We start from the raw sequence: 13,751 nt of genomic DNA, 5'->3' as shown, positions 1-13,751 counted from the left end.
GTGAGAGACAGGAGGGAGCCAGGAGTGAGAAACAGGAGGGAGCCAGGAGGGCAAGAGAAACTGAGTCCCCGCCCTTAAAGAGACAGCAAAACAAACAGCCCCCATGCAGATACAGCACAAAAGCAGCAGTTTGAAAAATGCCTGGGGTGTACAAGAGGGAGATTTGTTTATACAAATCTCAGAGCATGTGCTGGAGAGGCAGGGATCTTTGGGAGACCTCTCCAGGAACAAAATTACTAGCAGGTACCATTCTCATGACTCACCCCCAGCATAAACACACTAATACCTTTGGCAACCAGTGCAGCACCAACACCTGCTACCTAACTTGCTAACAGTGCACTCTCCCTGACCCTGCCGCCATCCCCACCCCCACCCCCTCACCCCCATTTTCCAGCTGACATGCCCCCTCCAGCCAGGCCTCTGATCCAGGTCTCCTCTCACAACAGACCCACGTAAACCTTGCTAACAACATGCATCCCAACCCAGAGCACTTCTGTAGATCTGCCCCCTCCAATACAACCTGCCTCAGTCTCCTGGGCTGGAGGTCCAGTCCTGTCAGCTTGGACCTTGCTGGCACCAAGCACCCTGCCCCCACATTCACCTGCAGTTAGGTGCTACTGCATCTCTGGCAAATGCCTGGTCTGACTCAACTTAAGCCCAAGGTGTCCCCAGACCAGTCCACTAACAACACAGGGACCAAACCCTGCCCACAATAGGCAAAGAGAGCCACTGCAGATGACTGGACTGAAGGCAAACATGGCTCAGCCACAACAGCCGGGCACATGCAACACTCACAGGAGACATGCCTGAAGTGCCAGATTCCGATGAACAGGGGACAATGCTCAGTTGGTTAAGCAGTTGCCTTCAGCTCAGGTCATGATCCTGGGGTCCTGGGATCGAGTCCCGCTTTGGGCTCCCTGCTCAGCGGGGAGTCTGCTTCTCCCTCTGCCCCTCACCCTGCTTGTGCTCGCTCTCTGTTTCTCTCTCTCTCTCTCTGACAAATAAATAAATAAAATCTTTAAAAATAATTAATTAATTAAAAAGAAAGAGACATGCAGGTTGAAAGTGAAGGGATGGAAAAGCATTTATCATGCAAATGAAAGTGAAAGGAAAGCCATGGTAGCAATACTTATAATGGACAAAATTGACTTTAAAATAAAGACTGTAACAAGAGAAAAAGAAGGACACCATATAATCATAAAGGGAAAAACAAAACAAGAAGATATAACAATTGTAAATATTTATGCACCCAACATGGGAGCACCCAATATATAAAGCAGCTAATAACAAACATAAAGGGAATAATCAATAGTAACACAATAATAGTAGGATACTTTAACACCCCACTTATATCAATGGATAGATCATCCAAACAGAAAATCAACAAAGAAACCGTAGCTTTGAATGACACACTGGACGAGATGTATCTAACAGATATATTCAGAATAGAACAGAATAATATACCTTCCTCCCAAGCGCACATGGAACATTCTACAGAATAGATCATATATTAAGTCACAAAACAAGTCTCAACAAATTCAAGAACATCGAAGTCATTCCATGCATCTTTTCTGACCACAACACTATGAAACTAGAAATCAACCACAAAATAATCTGGAAAAAACAAAAATACGTGAAGGTTAAATAACATGCTACTAAACAATGAATGGGTTGCCAAGAAATCAAACAGGAAATCAAAGAATACATGCAAATGAAAATGACAACACAGTGGTCAAAATCTTTGGGAGGCAGCAAAAGCTGTTCTAAGAGGAAAGTTCATAGCAGGTTTATCCCAAGAAGCAAGAAAAATCTCAAATAAACAACCTAACCACACACCTAAAGGAGCTAGAAAAAGGACAAACAAAACCCCAAACCAGTAGAAGGAAGGAAATAATAAAAACTAGAGCAGAAATAAATGAAACTAAAAACAAACAAACAAACAATAGAACAGATCAATGAAACCAAGAACTGGTTCTTTGAAAAGACCAATGAAATTGATAAACCTTAAGCCAGTCTCATCAAAAGAGAGAGAGACAGCGAGAGAGAGACTCAAACAAAATCAGAAATGAGGAGAAATAACAACTGACACCACAGAAATAGAAAACATTATAAGAGAATATTATGAAAAATTATATGCCAACGAATTGGACAGCCTGGAAGAAATGGGTAAATTCCTAGAAACGTATAATCTACCAAGACTGCAGAAAGAAACAGAAAATGAACAGATCGATTACCAGCAATGAAAGTGAATCAGTAATCAAAAGTCCAAACAACAAGCAAAACTCCAGGACCAGATGGCTTCACAGATAAATTCTACCAAACATTTAAAGAAGAGTTACCTATTCTTCTCAAGCTATTCCAAAAAATATAAAAGGAAGGAAAGCTTCCAAATTCATTTTATGAGGCCAGCATTACCCTGATGCTGAAACAAGAAAAAGACACTACAAAGAAAGAGAACTAAAGGTCAGTATCTCTAAACATAGACTCAAAAATCCTCAACAAAATATCAGTAAACTGAATCCAATAATACATTAAAAAACTCATTTACCACAATCAAGTGGGGTTTATTCCTGTGATGCAAGGGTGGTTCAATATTCTCAAATTAATCAATGTGATACATCACATAAATAAGAAAGAATAAAAAACACAGTATCATTTCAATAAATGCAGAAAAAGGATTTGACAAAGTACGACATCCCTTCAAGATAAAAACCCTCAACAAAGTAGGTTTAGAAGGAACATACCTCAACATAATAAATGCCATATATGAAAAACCCAAAGCTAACATGATCCTCAATGAGGAAAAACAGAGCTTTTCCCCTAAGATCAGGAACAAGACAAGGATGTTCACTCTCATGACCTTTATTCAACATAGTACTAGAAGTCGTGGCCACAGAAATCAGACAACAATAAGAAATAAAAGGATCCAAATCAGTAAGGAAGAAGTCATACTTTCATTATTTGCAGATAAAATGATACTATATAAAGAAAAGAGGAAAGGCTCCACTAAAAACCTACTATAACTGCTAAATGAATTCAGTAAGGTTGCAGGACACAAAATCAATATACAGAAATCCACTGCATTTCTTTACATTAATAAGGACATAGCAGAAAAAGAAATTAAGAAAGCAATCCCATTTACAACTTGACCAAAAATAATAAAATACAAAGGAATAAACTTAACCTAGGAGGTGAAAGACATGTACTCTGAAAACAATAAAACACTGAAGAAAGAAATTGAAGATGAGACAAACAAAGGAAAGATATTCCATGCTTATGGGTTGGGAGAACAAATATTGTTAAAATGTGCATACTAGGGCGCCTGGGTGGCTCAGTTGGTTAAGCGACTGCCTTCGGCTCAGGTCATGATCCTGGAGTCCCGGGATCGAGTCCCACATCAGGCTCCCTGCTCGGCGGGGAGTCTGCTTCTCCCTCTGACCCTCCCCTCCTCATGCGCTCTCTCTCTCATTCTCTCTCTCTCTCTCAAATAAATAAATAAAATCTTTAAAAATAAAATAAAATAAAATGTCCATACTACCCAAAGCAATCTACAGATTTTTTTTTTTTTAATGTTTTATTTATTTATTCATGAGAGTCAGAGAGACAGAGAGGCAGAGGCAGAGAGAGAAGCAGGCTTCCCACGGAGCAGGGAGCCCGATGCGGGACTCGATCCCAGGGCCCTGGGATCATGACCTGAGCCGAAGGCAGACACTTAACCATCTGACCCACCCAGGCGCCCGCAATCTACAGATTTAATGAAATCCCTATCAAAATATCAACAGCATTTTTCACATAACTAGAACAAATAAGCCTAAAATTTGTATGGAACCACAAAAGACCCTGAATAGCCAAAGCAATCTTGAAAAAGAAAAACAAAACTGGAGGTATCACAATCCCACATTTCAAGATATACTACAAATCCGCAGTAATCAAAACAGTATGGTCCTGGCACAAAAAACTGACACATAGATCAATGGAACAGAATAGAAAGCCCAGAAATAAACCCATAATTACATGGTCAATTAGTCTTTGACAAAGGAGGTAAGAATATGCAATGGGGGGCACCTGGTTGGCTCAGTCAGTTAAGCGTCTGCCTTCGGCTCAGGTCATGATCCCAGGGCCCTAGGATCGAGCCCCATATGGGGCTCCCAGCTTGGTGGGGAACCTGCTTCTCCCTCTCTCTCTGCCCCTCCCTCCTGCTTGTGCTCTTTCTCTCTCGCTCTATCTCTCGCTCTGCACTCTCTCTCAAATAAAACCTTAAAAAAAAAAGAATATGCAATGGAAAAAAGACAATCTCTTCAACAAATGGTGCTGGGAAAACTGGACAGCCACATGCAAAAGAATGAAACTGGACCACTATCTTATACCATACACAAAAATAAATCCAAAATGGATTAAAAACCTAAATGCAAGGGGTGTCTGGGTGGCTCAGTTGGTTTAACGTTCAACTGTTGGTTTCAGCTCGGATCATGATCTCATGGTCGTGGGATTGAGCCCTGCATCAGGCTCCATGCTCAGAGGGGAGTCAGCTTGAGTTTCTTTCTCTCCTTTCCCTCTCCCACTGCCTCTTCCCCTGTTCACACTATCTAAAATAAATAAATCTTAAAACAAAACAAAAAAAACACTAAATGTGAGACTCGAAACCATAAAAATCTTAGCAGATAGAACAGGCAGTAGATTCTCTGACATCAGCTGTAGCAACATTTTTCTAGATATGTCTCCTGAGGCAAGAGAAACAAAAGCAAAAACAAACTATTGAGACTACATCAAAATAAAAAGCTTCTGCACAGCAAAAGAAACAACAAAACTAAAAGATGACCTACTGAATGGGAGAAGATATTTTCAAATGACATATCCAATAAAGGGTTAGTATCCAAAATATATAAAGAACTTAAACAACTCTACAACAATAATAATTCAATTAAAAATGGGTAGAAGACATGAACAGACATTTTCCAAAAAAAACATAAAACAAGACATATGAAAAGATGCTCAACATCACTCATCATCAGGGAAATGCAAATCAAAACTATAATGAGATAGCACCTCACACCTATCAGAATAGCTAAAATCAACAACACAAGAAAGAAGTGTTGGCAACAATACAAAGACAAAGGAAACCTCGAGCACTACTGGTGAATGTAAACTGGTGTAGCCACTCTGAAGACCGTGCAGAGGTTCCTCAAAAAATAAAAAATAGAAAAAAAATTTAAAATTTTTTACCATATGAATTACCATATGATCCACTAATTCCACTACTGGGTATTTACCCAAAGAATATGAAAACACTAATTCGGAAAGATATATGCACCCCTATGTTTACTGCTGCATTATTTACAAGAGCCAAATTTTTGAAATAGCCCAAGTATCCATCGATCAATCAATGGATAAAAAAGATGTGGGGTCTGTGTGTGTGTGTGTGTATATATATACATGCAATGAAATATTACTCAGCCATAAAAAGAGAATGAAATCTTGACATTTGCAACAACATGGATTGATCTAAAAATTATAACAGCAAGTGAAACAAGTCAGCCAGATAAAGACAAATACCATATGATTTCACCCATATGTGGAACTTAAGAAACAAAACAAATGAACAAAGAAAAAAAGAGACAAACCAAAAAAAGAGAAAACAACAAAACAGACTCTTAACTATAGAGAACAAACAGATGGTTACCAGAGGGGAGGTAGGTGGGGGGATGGATGAAATAGGTGATGGGGATTAAGAGTACACTTATCATGACGAGCATTGAGCAATATTTAGAATTGCTAGATCACTATATTGTACACCTGAAACATTAATATAACACTGTATGTCAACTATACTGGAATTAAAATAAATCATCATCATCATCATAACATCTTTTAATGGCAAAACTGCAGAAAAGAACCCAAACATTCATCTATAGTAGAATGGGTAAATTGTGGTATATTCCTATAATGGAAAGCTAGAGAAGTGTAAAAATGACTAAACTATATGTTATATGGATGAATTTCACAAACATAATTTTGAGCAAAAAAAGTAAGTAGAAGAATTTATTTGGTATTATTTTAAGTTCAAAACATGCATAACTAATCAATACTGTATGGATATATATATTATTTGTATGTATGTGTGTGCATTAAAACTATACATAAAAACAAGGGAGGGATAAAATAGAAATTCAGGGAAAGTGTTTACTACTGGGGAAGAAGGAGATGAAAGAAAAAGGCACTTGGGCATTTGAAGAATTGATAATGTTCTATATCTTTAAGATTAATAGTATTCAGAATTTTACATTTTTCTTTATATATGTTATATTCTTTTGCATGCAGAAATACAAGGAAAATGTCCTTATTTAAGAATCACAAAAGAAAACACAAAAATAAAGTCTTCGGGACGCCTGGGCGTCTCAGTCGGTTAAGCGTCTGCCTTCGGCTCAGGTCCTGATCCCAGGGTCCTGGGATCAAGTCCCACATCGGGCTCCCCGATCAGCGGGAAGCCTGCTTCTCCCTCTCCCACTCCCCCTGCTTGTATTCCTGCTCTCGCTATCTCTCTCTCTGTGTCTGTCTCTGTGTCTTTTGTTTATTTATAAATAAATAAAATCTTTTTAAAAAAAATGGGGGGGGGGACGCCCGGGTGGCTCAGTCGGTTAAGCGTCTGCCTTCGGCTCAGGTCATGATCCCAGCATCCTGGGATCGAGTCCCACAGCGGGCTCCTTGCTCACTGGGGAGCCTGCTTCTCCCTCTGCCTGCCACTCCCCTGCTTGTGCACACGCTCTTTCTGACAAATAAATAAATAAATTCTTCAAAAATAAAGTCTTCCTCCCACCACTAGCCCCCCGCATTGCCCCGCCCCATGTTAGCAATTTCTTGTGCATCCTTGTAGACATATTATTTCCCTCCTCAATAAAATGGTAGTACATTCTACCCACCATTCTATACACTTTGCTTTCTCACTTAATGGTAGTTAAGAGTCTATTTTCACACACACATATACACACACACGCATATGTAGATATAAATACACACATTTATGTGAGGTGTATATACATAATTTCATGTAGGCCTTTCATAAAAGTGTATGTATATGTATATATTAAAGTGATAATGTCCAATGCGCCGGTGGCTCAGTCAGTTAAGAATCTGCCTTCGGCTCAGGTCATGATCCCAGGGTCCTGGGATCAGGTCCCACATCGGGCTCCCTGCTCAGTGGGGAGCCTGCTTCTCCCTCTCCCTCTGCAGCTCCCCCTCCTTGTGTTCTCGCTCACTCTATCAAAGGAATAAATAAAATCTTTAAAAAAAAAAGTGATAACTTCCTATCAGTTCATAAAGCCTTTATCTCCTTACAGCTGCAAAGTACTCCACTGTGTGGTTGTATAATTTACTTAATCAATGACCAACCATTAGGTCATTTATAATACTTTGCTATTATAAACAGTGCTGTGTTAAATAACCTGGTGTAAACATCATTTTGTACACATACGAATATATTTACAGAATAAATTTCAAGTAAATTTGCTGAGTCAAAGGATATGAACATTTGTAATTTTGATAAATATTGCTCTCCATAACGACAGTGCCATATACAGTTCCACCAGCAATGAAAAGGTTGCTTATTTCCACACATTTATCTTTTTTAAAGATTTATTTATTTATTTATTTGAGCAAGAGAGACAGAGAGAGTACAAGCAGGGGGAGAGGCAGAGGGAGAGGGAGAAGCAGACTCCCCGCTGAGCTAGGAGTCTGACGTGGGGCTAGATCCCAGGACCTGGAGATCATGACCCGAGCCGAAGGCAGACGCCCAACCATCTGAGCCATCCAGGCGCCCCAATTTCCACACATTTATGCCAACATAGTATGTTACCAAACATTTTGGTCTTTGTCAATCTAGTAAATGAAAGATGGTATGGAGAATTGTCTTAATTTGCATTTTTCTTATACATTAGAGTAAGTTTCCATATTTTTGGCCTTCTAAATTGTCTTTTCTGTTGAATGGACTTCAACTCAATTTTTTTAAATTAGTACTCTACAACTAGATTTTCATATGACTTAAAATCTAATCTTAAAATCCATTCATTATATAAAACCATGCAACAACCAGTAATATGGGAATTATAATACTTATCTACACATCAAGTGAATTCATTTCATCAGTAAGTTTCCAAGTGCATAGCACTGTGCATGTAGAATAGGTACAAATTCCTTACTGAGGTCTACAAGGCTTTCTGTGAGCTGGCTCCTGCCTATCACTCAATAGCAGGACTTGCTCACTATGATCCTACTTTCTAACCCTTGAATCCCTCAAGTTAATTGCTGCCTCTGTGCCATTGCATTTAATGTTACATTTGACTGGGATGGGCCATCTTCGTATCTTCCCTTAGCCTACTCCTTCTTATCATCAGTTCAAATACCATCAAAGCCACATGCCTAACAACTTAATTTCATCCCTATCTTTCAAGAGAAAGTTGAAGTACAAGATAATCACTAAAACTGAATGCTATGAACATACAGGAATAACATTTGGGGCAGTGTAGGAAACCTGTTTAATGTTGGGAATTTTAGGGCTTTAATGGCTATGGAAGAAGAGGGAAATAGACTAAGAGATCCAGCACCTGCCCTCATAAATCTCAAATTTAGTGGGCTATGCTGGTATGCAACAATTTAAGAGATCCTCCACATTTTCAAAGAAGCCAGCTACCTTCAAAAAATCATACATGGTAAACGAAGGAACAGCAATTATCCACTCAAGGCTGGGCAAACACCTCCAAACAATAAAAAATAATTCTAATTGTACTAAACAAGAACCCAACAACTTTGGTAAGGTCCTCAAAATAATAATCTTCTCGAATACATCAATTGCAACCTACTATAAAACAATCAACCACTACTATTTAAAATCCCCAAGTCACGACAACCAGAAATCGAACTTTTCAACAGAAATCTATGAAACTGGGCGCCTGGGTGGCTCAGTTGTTAAGCGTCTGCCTTCGGCTCAGGTCATGGTCCCAGGGTCCTGGGATGGAGTCCCGCATCGGGCTCCCTGCTCTGCGGGAAGCCTGCTTCTCCCTCTCCCACTCCCCCTGCTTCTGTTCCTGCTCTCACTATATCTGTCTCTGTCAAATAAATAAATAAAAAATCTTAAAAAAAAAAAAATCTATGAAACTGTGACAGACTAATAAAAACCAAATTACAAAAATACCACTACAGCAATCCTTGAACAACATGGGTTTGAACTGGATGGGTCCACTATACACAGATTTTTTTCAATAAATACAGTACTGTAAATGTATTTTCTCTGCCTTACGATTTTCTTAATATTTTTCTCTACCTTACTTTATTATAAGAATACAGTATATAATACATATAACATACAAAATATGTGTTAATCAACTGTTATCAGTAAGGCTTCCAGTCAACATTAGGCTATCAGTAGTTATGTTTTTGAGGGGTCAAAAATTATGGCAAGGTGGGTGGATAGTGGGGAGGGAGGATGTGTGACAGTTACCATGGTCTGTCGCTGTTCCCCTGGCTGGGGGTAGACTCAATAAAGAAAGAAACTCAAAAAAATATTATATGCAGATTTTCAACTGCATGGGGTTGGGGGGGCACCCCTAATCCCTCCATTGTTCAAGGGTCAACTATATTTAAATAGCACTGTTAGGCCATAATATCTGTATTTTCAATCCCTCTGGGGTCATTTTGTCTATCTGTATTATTACACTCCTTTAACATATTTCTTCTCCCTTCACTCTTAGCAGATAACCTCACTTGCTACTTCAGAGAAAACAGAATTATCTCAAGGACTTAGGAATCTACCTGAATCTGTACTCGTTCTCAGAAGTCACTCCCACCTCTCCCACCCCTTGGCAATGAGATGGAAATTACTTCATCTCCTTTCCTAGCTTATTCTTATAACTGATACTGAAAGCTTAGAGTTCTATAATCTTCAATTTCCCTAGGAGATCTTATCCATCTAGTCTTTGCCTTCCCACTACACCCATCATAGTCCACACCACCATCATCTACCACATAGATTACTGCAACAAATTTCAAACTATTCCATCTTCCACTCTTGGTCTTCTCCATTTCTTTTCTACCTACTAGTAAGAGGGATCATTTAAAAATGAAAATATCGGGGCGCCTGGGTGGCTCAGTCATTAAGGATCTGCCTTTGTCTCAGGTCATGATCCCAGGGTCCTGGGATCGAACCCCGCATCGGGCTCCCTGCTCGGCAGGAAGCCCACTTCTCCCTCTCTCACTCCCCTGCTTGTGTTCCTGCTCTCGCTGTCTCTCTCTCTGCCAAATAAATAAATAATCTTAAAAAAAAAAAGATTAACATATTTTATTATAGCTAATACCCCAAAATATTATCATTTCAACATGTTACCAACATAACAAATTCAGATATTTTACTTTTTTGGGTATTAAGTCCTCAAAATCTAATGTGTATTTGACACACTCTATTCAGATTAACCACATCTGAAGTGCTCAATAGTGGATAACAATAAAGACAGCACACCCGTAGGCCATTCTAAGGACTAAGAAAAATGGGGAGGCCTTGCAGAGTTTCAAGCACAAGAGTAACATGACTTAGTTCTTAAAGGACCAATTTCATACTCGTTGAAAATACAGTGAAATCCAGGTGAGGAATGGTAACGGCATGTAAGGTAGTTGCTATAGTATAGTGAGAAGTTAGATTTTGGATTTATTTCGAAGGTAAAACCAATCAGATTTGTCAACCATTTAATGTGAAGTGTGGGAAAAAGAGGGGGAGTTGAGGATATTCTGAGGTTTTGGCCCAGACAACTGAAAGGATGAAGTTACCCTGAAATGAGATGGGGAAAACTGCAGGCTATGATGAGTCTGATTTTAGACAAGTGTTAAGTGCTAAAGAGATGAACAAGTGGAGATCTAGAACTGGCAGATGAGTTTAAGAATCTAAAGTCCACAAGAGGTCCCAACTGCAGACATAAATTTGAGAGCCATTACGATATAGAAAATAGTCAAAGCCAGGAGACTTGGATGAAATCACAAGAGGAGTGAATTTATATACAAAAGACATGAAGATGAAAGATGGGATCCTGGCTCCTAAGACATTCCAAGGTAAGAGATTGGGGAGAGGAGGAGCCAGCAAAGTAATGTGAGAAATGACAGGTGAGATAAAAAGAAAATCAAGAGTCAGGAATCCTAGAAGCCAAGAGAAGAAAACAGTGGCAAGGAGAGAATGATAATCTTCAGTTCTCTTTTTGGTTTATTTGACTTGTCTAACATCATGTTATTTCTGTCATACATGAAGAAAATACCATAAGTCTCTTTTCAGTAAAGATACACTTTTTGGTTTGCTCACTTAGTAGTTATCAGGGTCTGCTATGATCTCTTGCCACCACTCTTTTAAACAACTATCCCAAACACAGAATCCTGTCTTAACACTAGGCGTTCCTGTAAGAAGCTCAAAGAGAAAACTAACATGTAGTTTAAAAAAAAAAAATCACTGGCCTAGGAGTGAAGCTTCAGTTTTGCCCCTGCCACTTACTAGTTATCCGAGGGCTACCACATACTTTAACAGGATCAGTTGATTCCTCCGTAAAATGGGAGTGATGCTGGCTACTGCCTCCACCTAAAGAGCTACCTTAATTAAATAACAATACGTATCAGTGCTTCAAAAACACCAAACAAACATTAAGAGTCTCATGCTCTACCGACTGAGCTAGCCGGGCACATTCAAAAACACCAAACAAAAATTAAAAAGCACTGTACAAGAAAAAAAAAAAAAAGCATTGTACCAAAAAAGGGCTGTCCTCCTAGACAATAAATTGGAGTTTACTAACTGCTGAAAAGAGCTGCTAACAAGAAGTACTACACAATTAGTCTGCAAATGATAAATGTTGATGCGAATTAGACAACGTCTGGACGTTTAAGAATTAGAATTGCCTGCAACGATGTACTCCCAAAGCACCAACAAGCATTTTGTAAAGTGTTAAAGTTTACAGACGTAGATCACTTAAACATACCACCTTTTCCATACCAGAACTCACTTCGCTTATCAAACTCTCCCGCGCAGCCCACACCGCCAGTATTGGAGACAGAACCGCGTCTTCAGCTCCGTCCCTAGGGGTGGCTGCAGAACGGGCAGTGCACATCTCCCTCCCTCTCCACCCCTAGGAACGCTCCAGAAAGGAGTGAAACATCTGATAAGGTCGCTTTAAGTAGTAATAACCCTCTGGAGAACCTAGAGCCCTGAAAAGCTTTTCGAGCCCCCAGTGCAGACCCGTGCCTAGGAGAGTCCGGCTTACAACAGGAGACTCCATACCAGAGCTATTTTCCCCCCAAGCCCAGATAACTCCTTGGGTTACCTCTACCGAGGCACCTTACGGCGGCCGCCATGTTGACCATTCCGGATTGTGTTGGCGAAATTGGTCCTACGCTTCAACTTAGAAGAAATTAAAAAGGGTTCCTGTCCGGAATTGCCGAGGGGGAAGGATTAGAAAGAGCAAGAGGAAAAGGGGCGGAAACCAAAATAGGCTTTCAAGCCGCCAAGGAACCGCGAACGACGCGGGTGCCCCGTGGCGGTGTTACAGTCAGTCTTCCGTGCTAGGACCCTCTGTTTCGTGGTTCCGGTACGACAGCTTAAACCAACTTCAGAGAAATCTGCCCTCATGGAAAATATGGTCCTGTGGCGTTACCCTATTTTATTTCTTCTTTCCTTTTTGAGTCTTCAGTTGTACTCAGGACGATAATTTTAATATATTGAGAGAGTCCCCGGGAAAGCATGAAAAACAAAATCTGAAGAATCTGACCAGCTTCCATCGCCCCATTGCCAGCCTTGTAAAAACTTTAAAATCACCAAACTTTCCACTACCGCCCAAGGCGGGTGCCCCAACAAACTTTCTTTTTATCTCAACTCGAGATCAGCGTAGTTTTAACTTCATCTTAACATTAATCAGCTCTATATTTTCCTTCTGCTGGCAAGCTGAGCCATTAGGATCAATTGAATAATACTTGAAAAAAATTTATATAACTTCTGGTTTTAAAATGGCAGGTCTTGAGACCTACGCACAGGTTATTAGAGCTGGAAAAAAAAAATCAGTATCCTTTCCATTACGTCACAGCTGTTGTCAGCGTAGTTTAATCTAAAAAAAATCTGATCGCAGATTATATCGCTTTCCAGTTTAAATAAAGCCCTCCAGTAACTACTTCTGGAGCTCCCTTCTGGCCTCTGTTTATCTTCCCAGCCTCAACACCCTGCCAACATTCCTCTATCCCTTCTCTCTCTCTCTCTCTCTCTCTCTCTCTCTCTCTCTCTCTCTCACACACACACACACACACACACACACACACACACACACGGCAAGCTAGCAAAATTAACTTCTTCCATGAAGCTGCCCATGAGAAGTTGGACTGGATCAAAGTAGGAATTTCCCAGATGATTTATTTCATATGTATATATTGTACCCAGCTACATGAAGAATAAGATTTCTAATTTATTCCCCTATCCTATTAACACCTAAGCAGTTACTTCAAAGGTTCCATACCCATTTATGACTGTTAGATGCACACACACACACACACAAATTCAAAGAACTTGAATCTACCTTTACAACTTTCTTCCTTTTCTCCCTCCTTCTCTTCTTTTCTCCTCCCTTTTCACAAATATCTGCCTGTTTGCCATGTGTCGAGCAGTGTGCTTGGCTATGCATAGATGCGGTGAACAAAACCAGCATAGCCATTGCTCTCATGATGCTTAAAAACTAATTTCATTTGAAGGT

The 13,751-nt window shown here is 39.8% G+C and overlaps 1 protein-coding gene across 3 annotated transcripts in view; it reads right to left on the bottom strand.

The window, feature by feature from the left end:
- MRPL1 (mitochondrial ribosomal protein L1) overlaps positions 1-12,545 on the bottom strand; it is a 93,218-nt gene extending 80,673 nt beyond the window's left edge. The window contains exon 1 of one of the 3 annotated variants that reach the window (XM_032400598.1): positions 12,339-12,545. In XM_032400598.1, coding sequence (XP_032256489.1) covers positions 12,339-12,378 — 40 coding nt within the window. In that variant the 5' untranslated portion in view covers positions 12,379-12,545. The other 2 variants (XM_032400600.1, XM_032400599.1) reach the window with 2 other exon arrangements.
- Positions 12,546-13,751: the final 1,206 nt, after the last annotated feature.

The sequence above is a fragment of the Phoca vitulina genome, unplaced genomic scaffold (genome assembly GCF_004348235.1).
Source record: "Phoca vitulina isolate PV1807 unplaced genomic scaffold, GSC_HSeal_1.0 scaffold3, whole genome shotgun sequence".
Taxonomy (NCBI): Eukaryota; Metazoa; Chordata; class Mammalia; order Carnivora; family Phocidae; genus Phoca; species Phoca vitulina.
The sequence above is the reverse complement of the archived record's forward strand: the minus strand, read 5'-3'. Positions and strand labels throughout refer to the sequence as shown.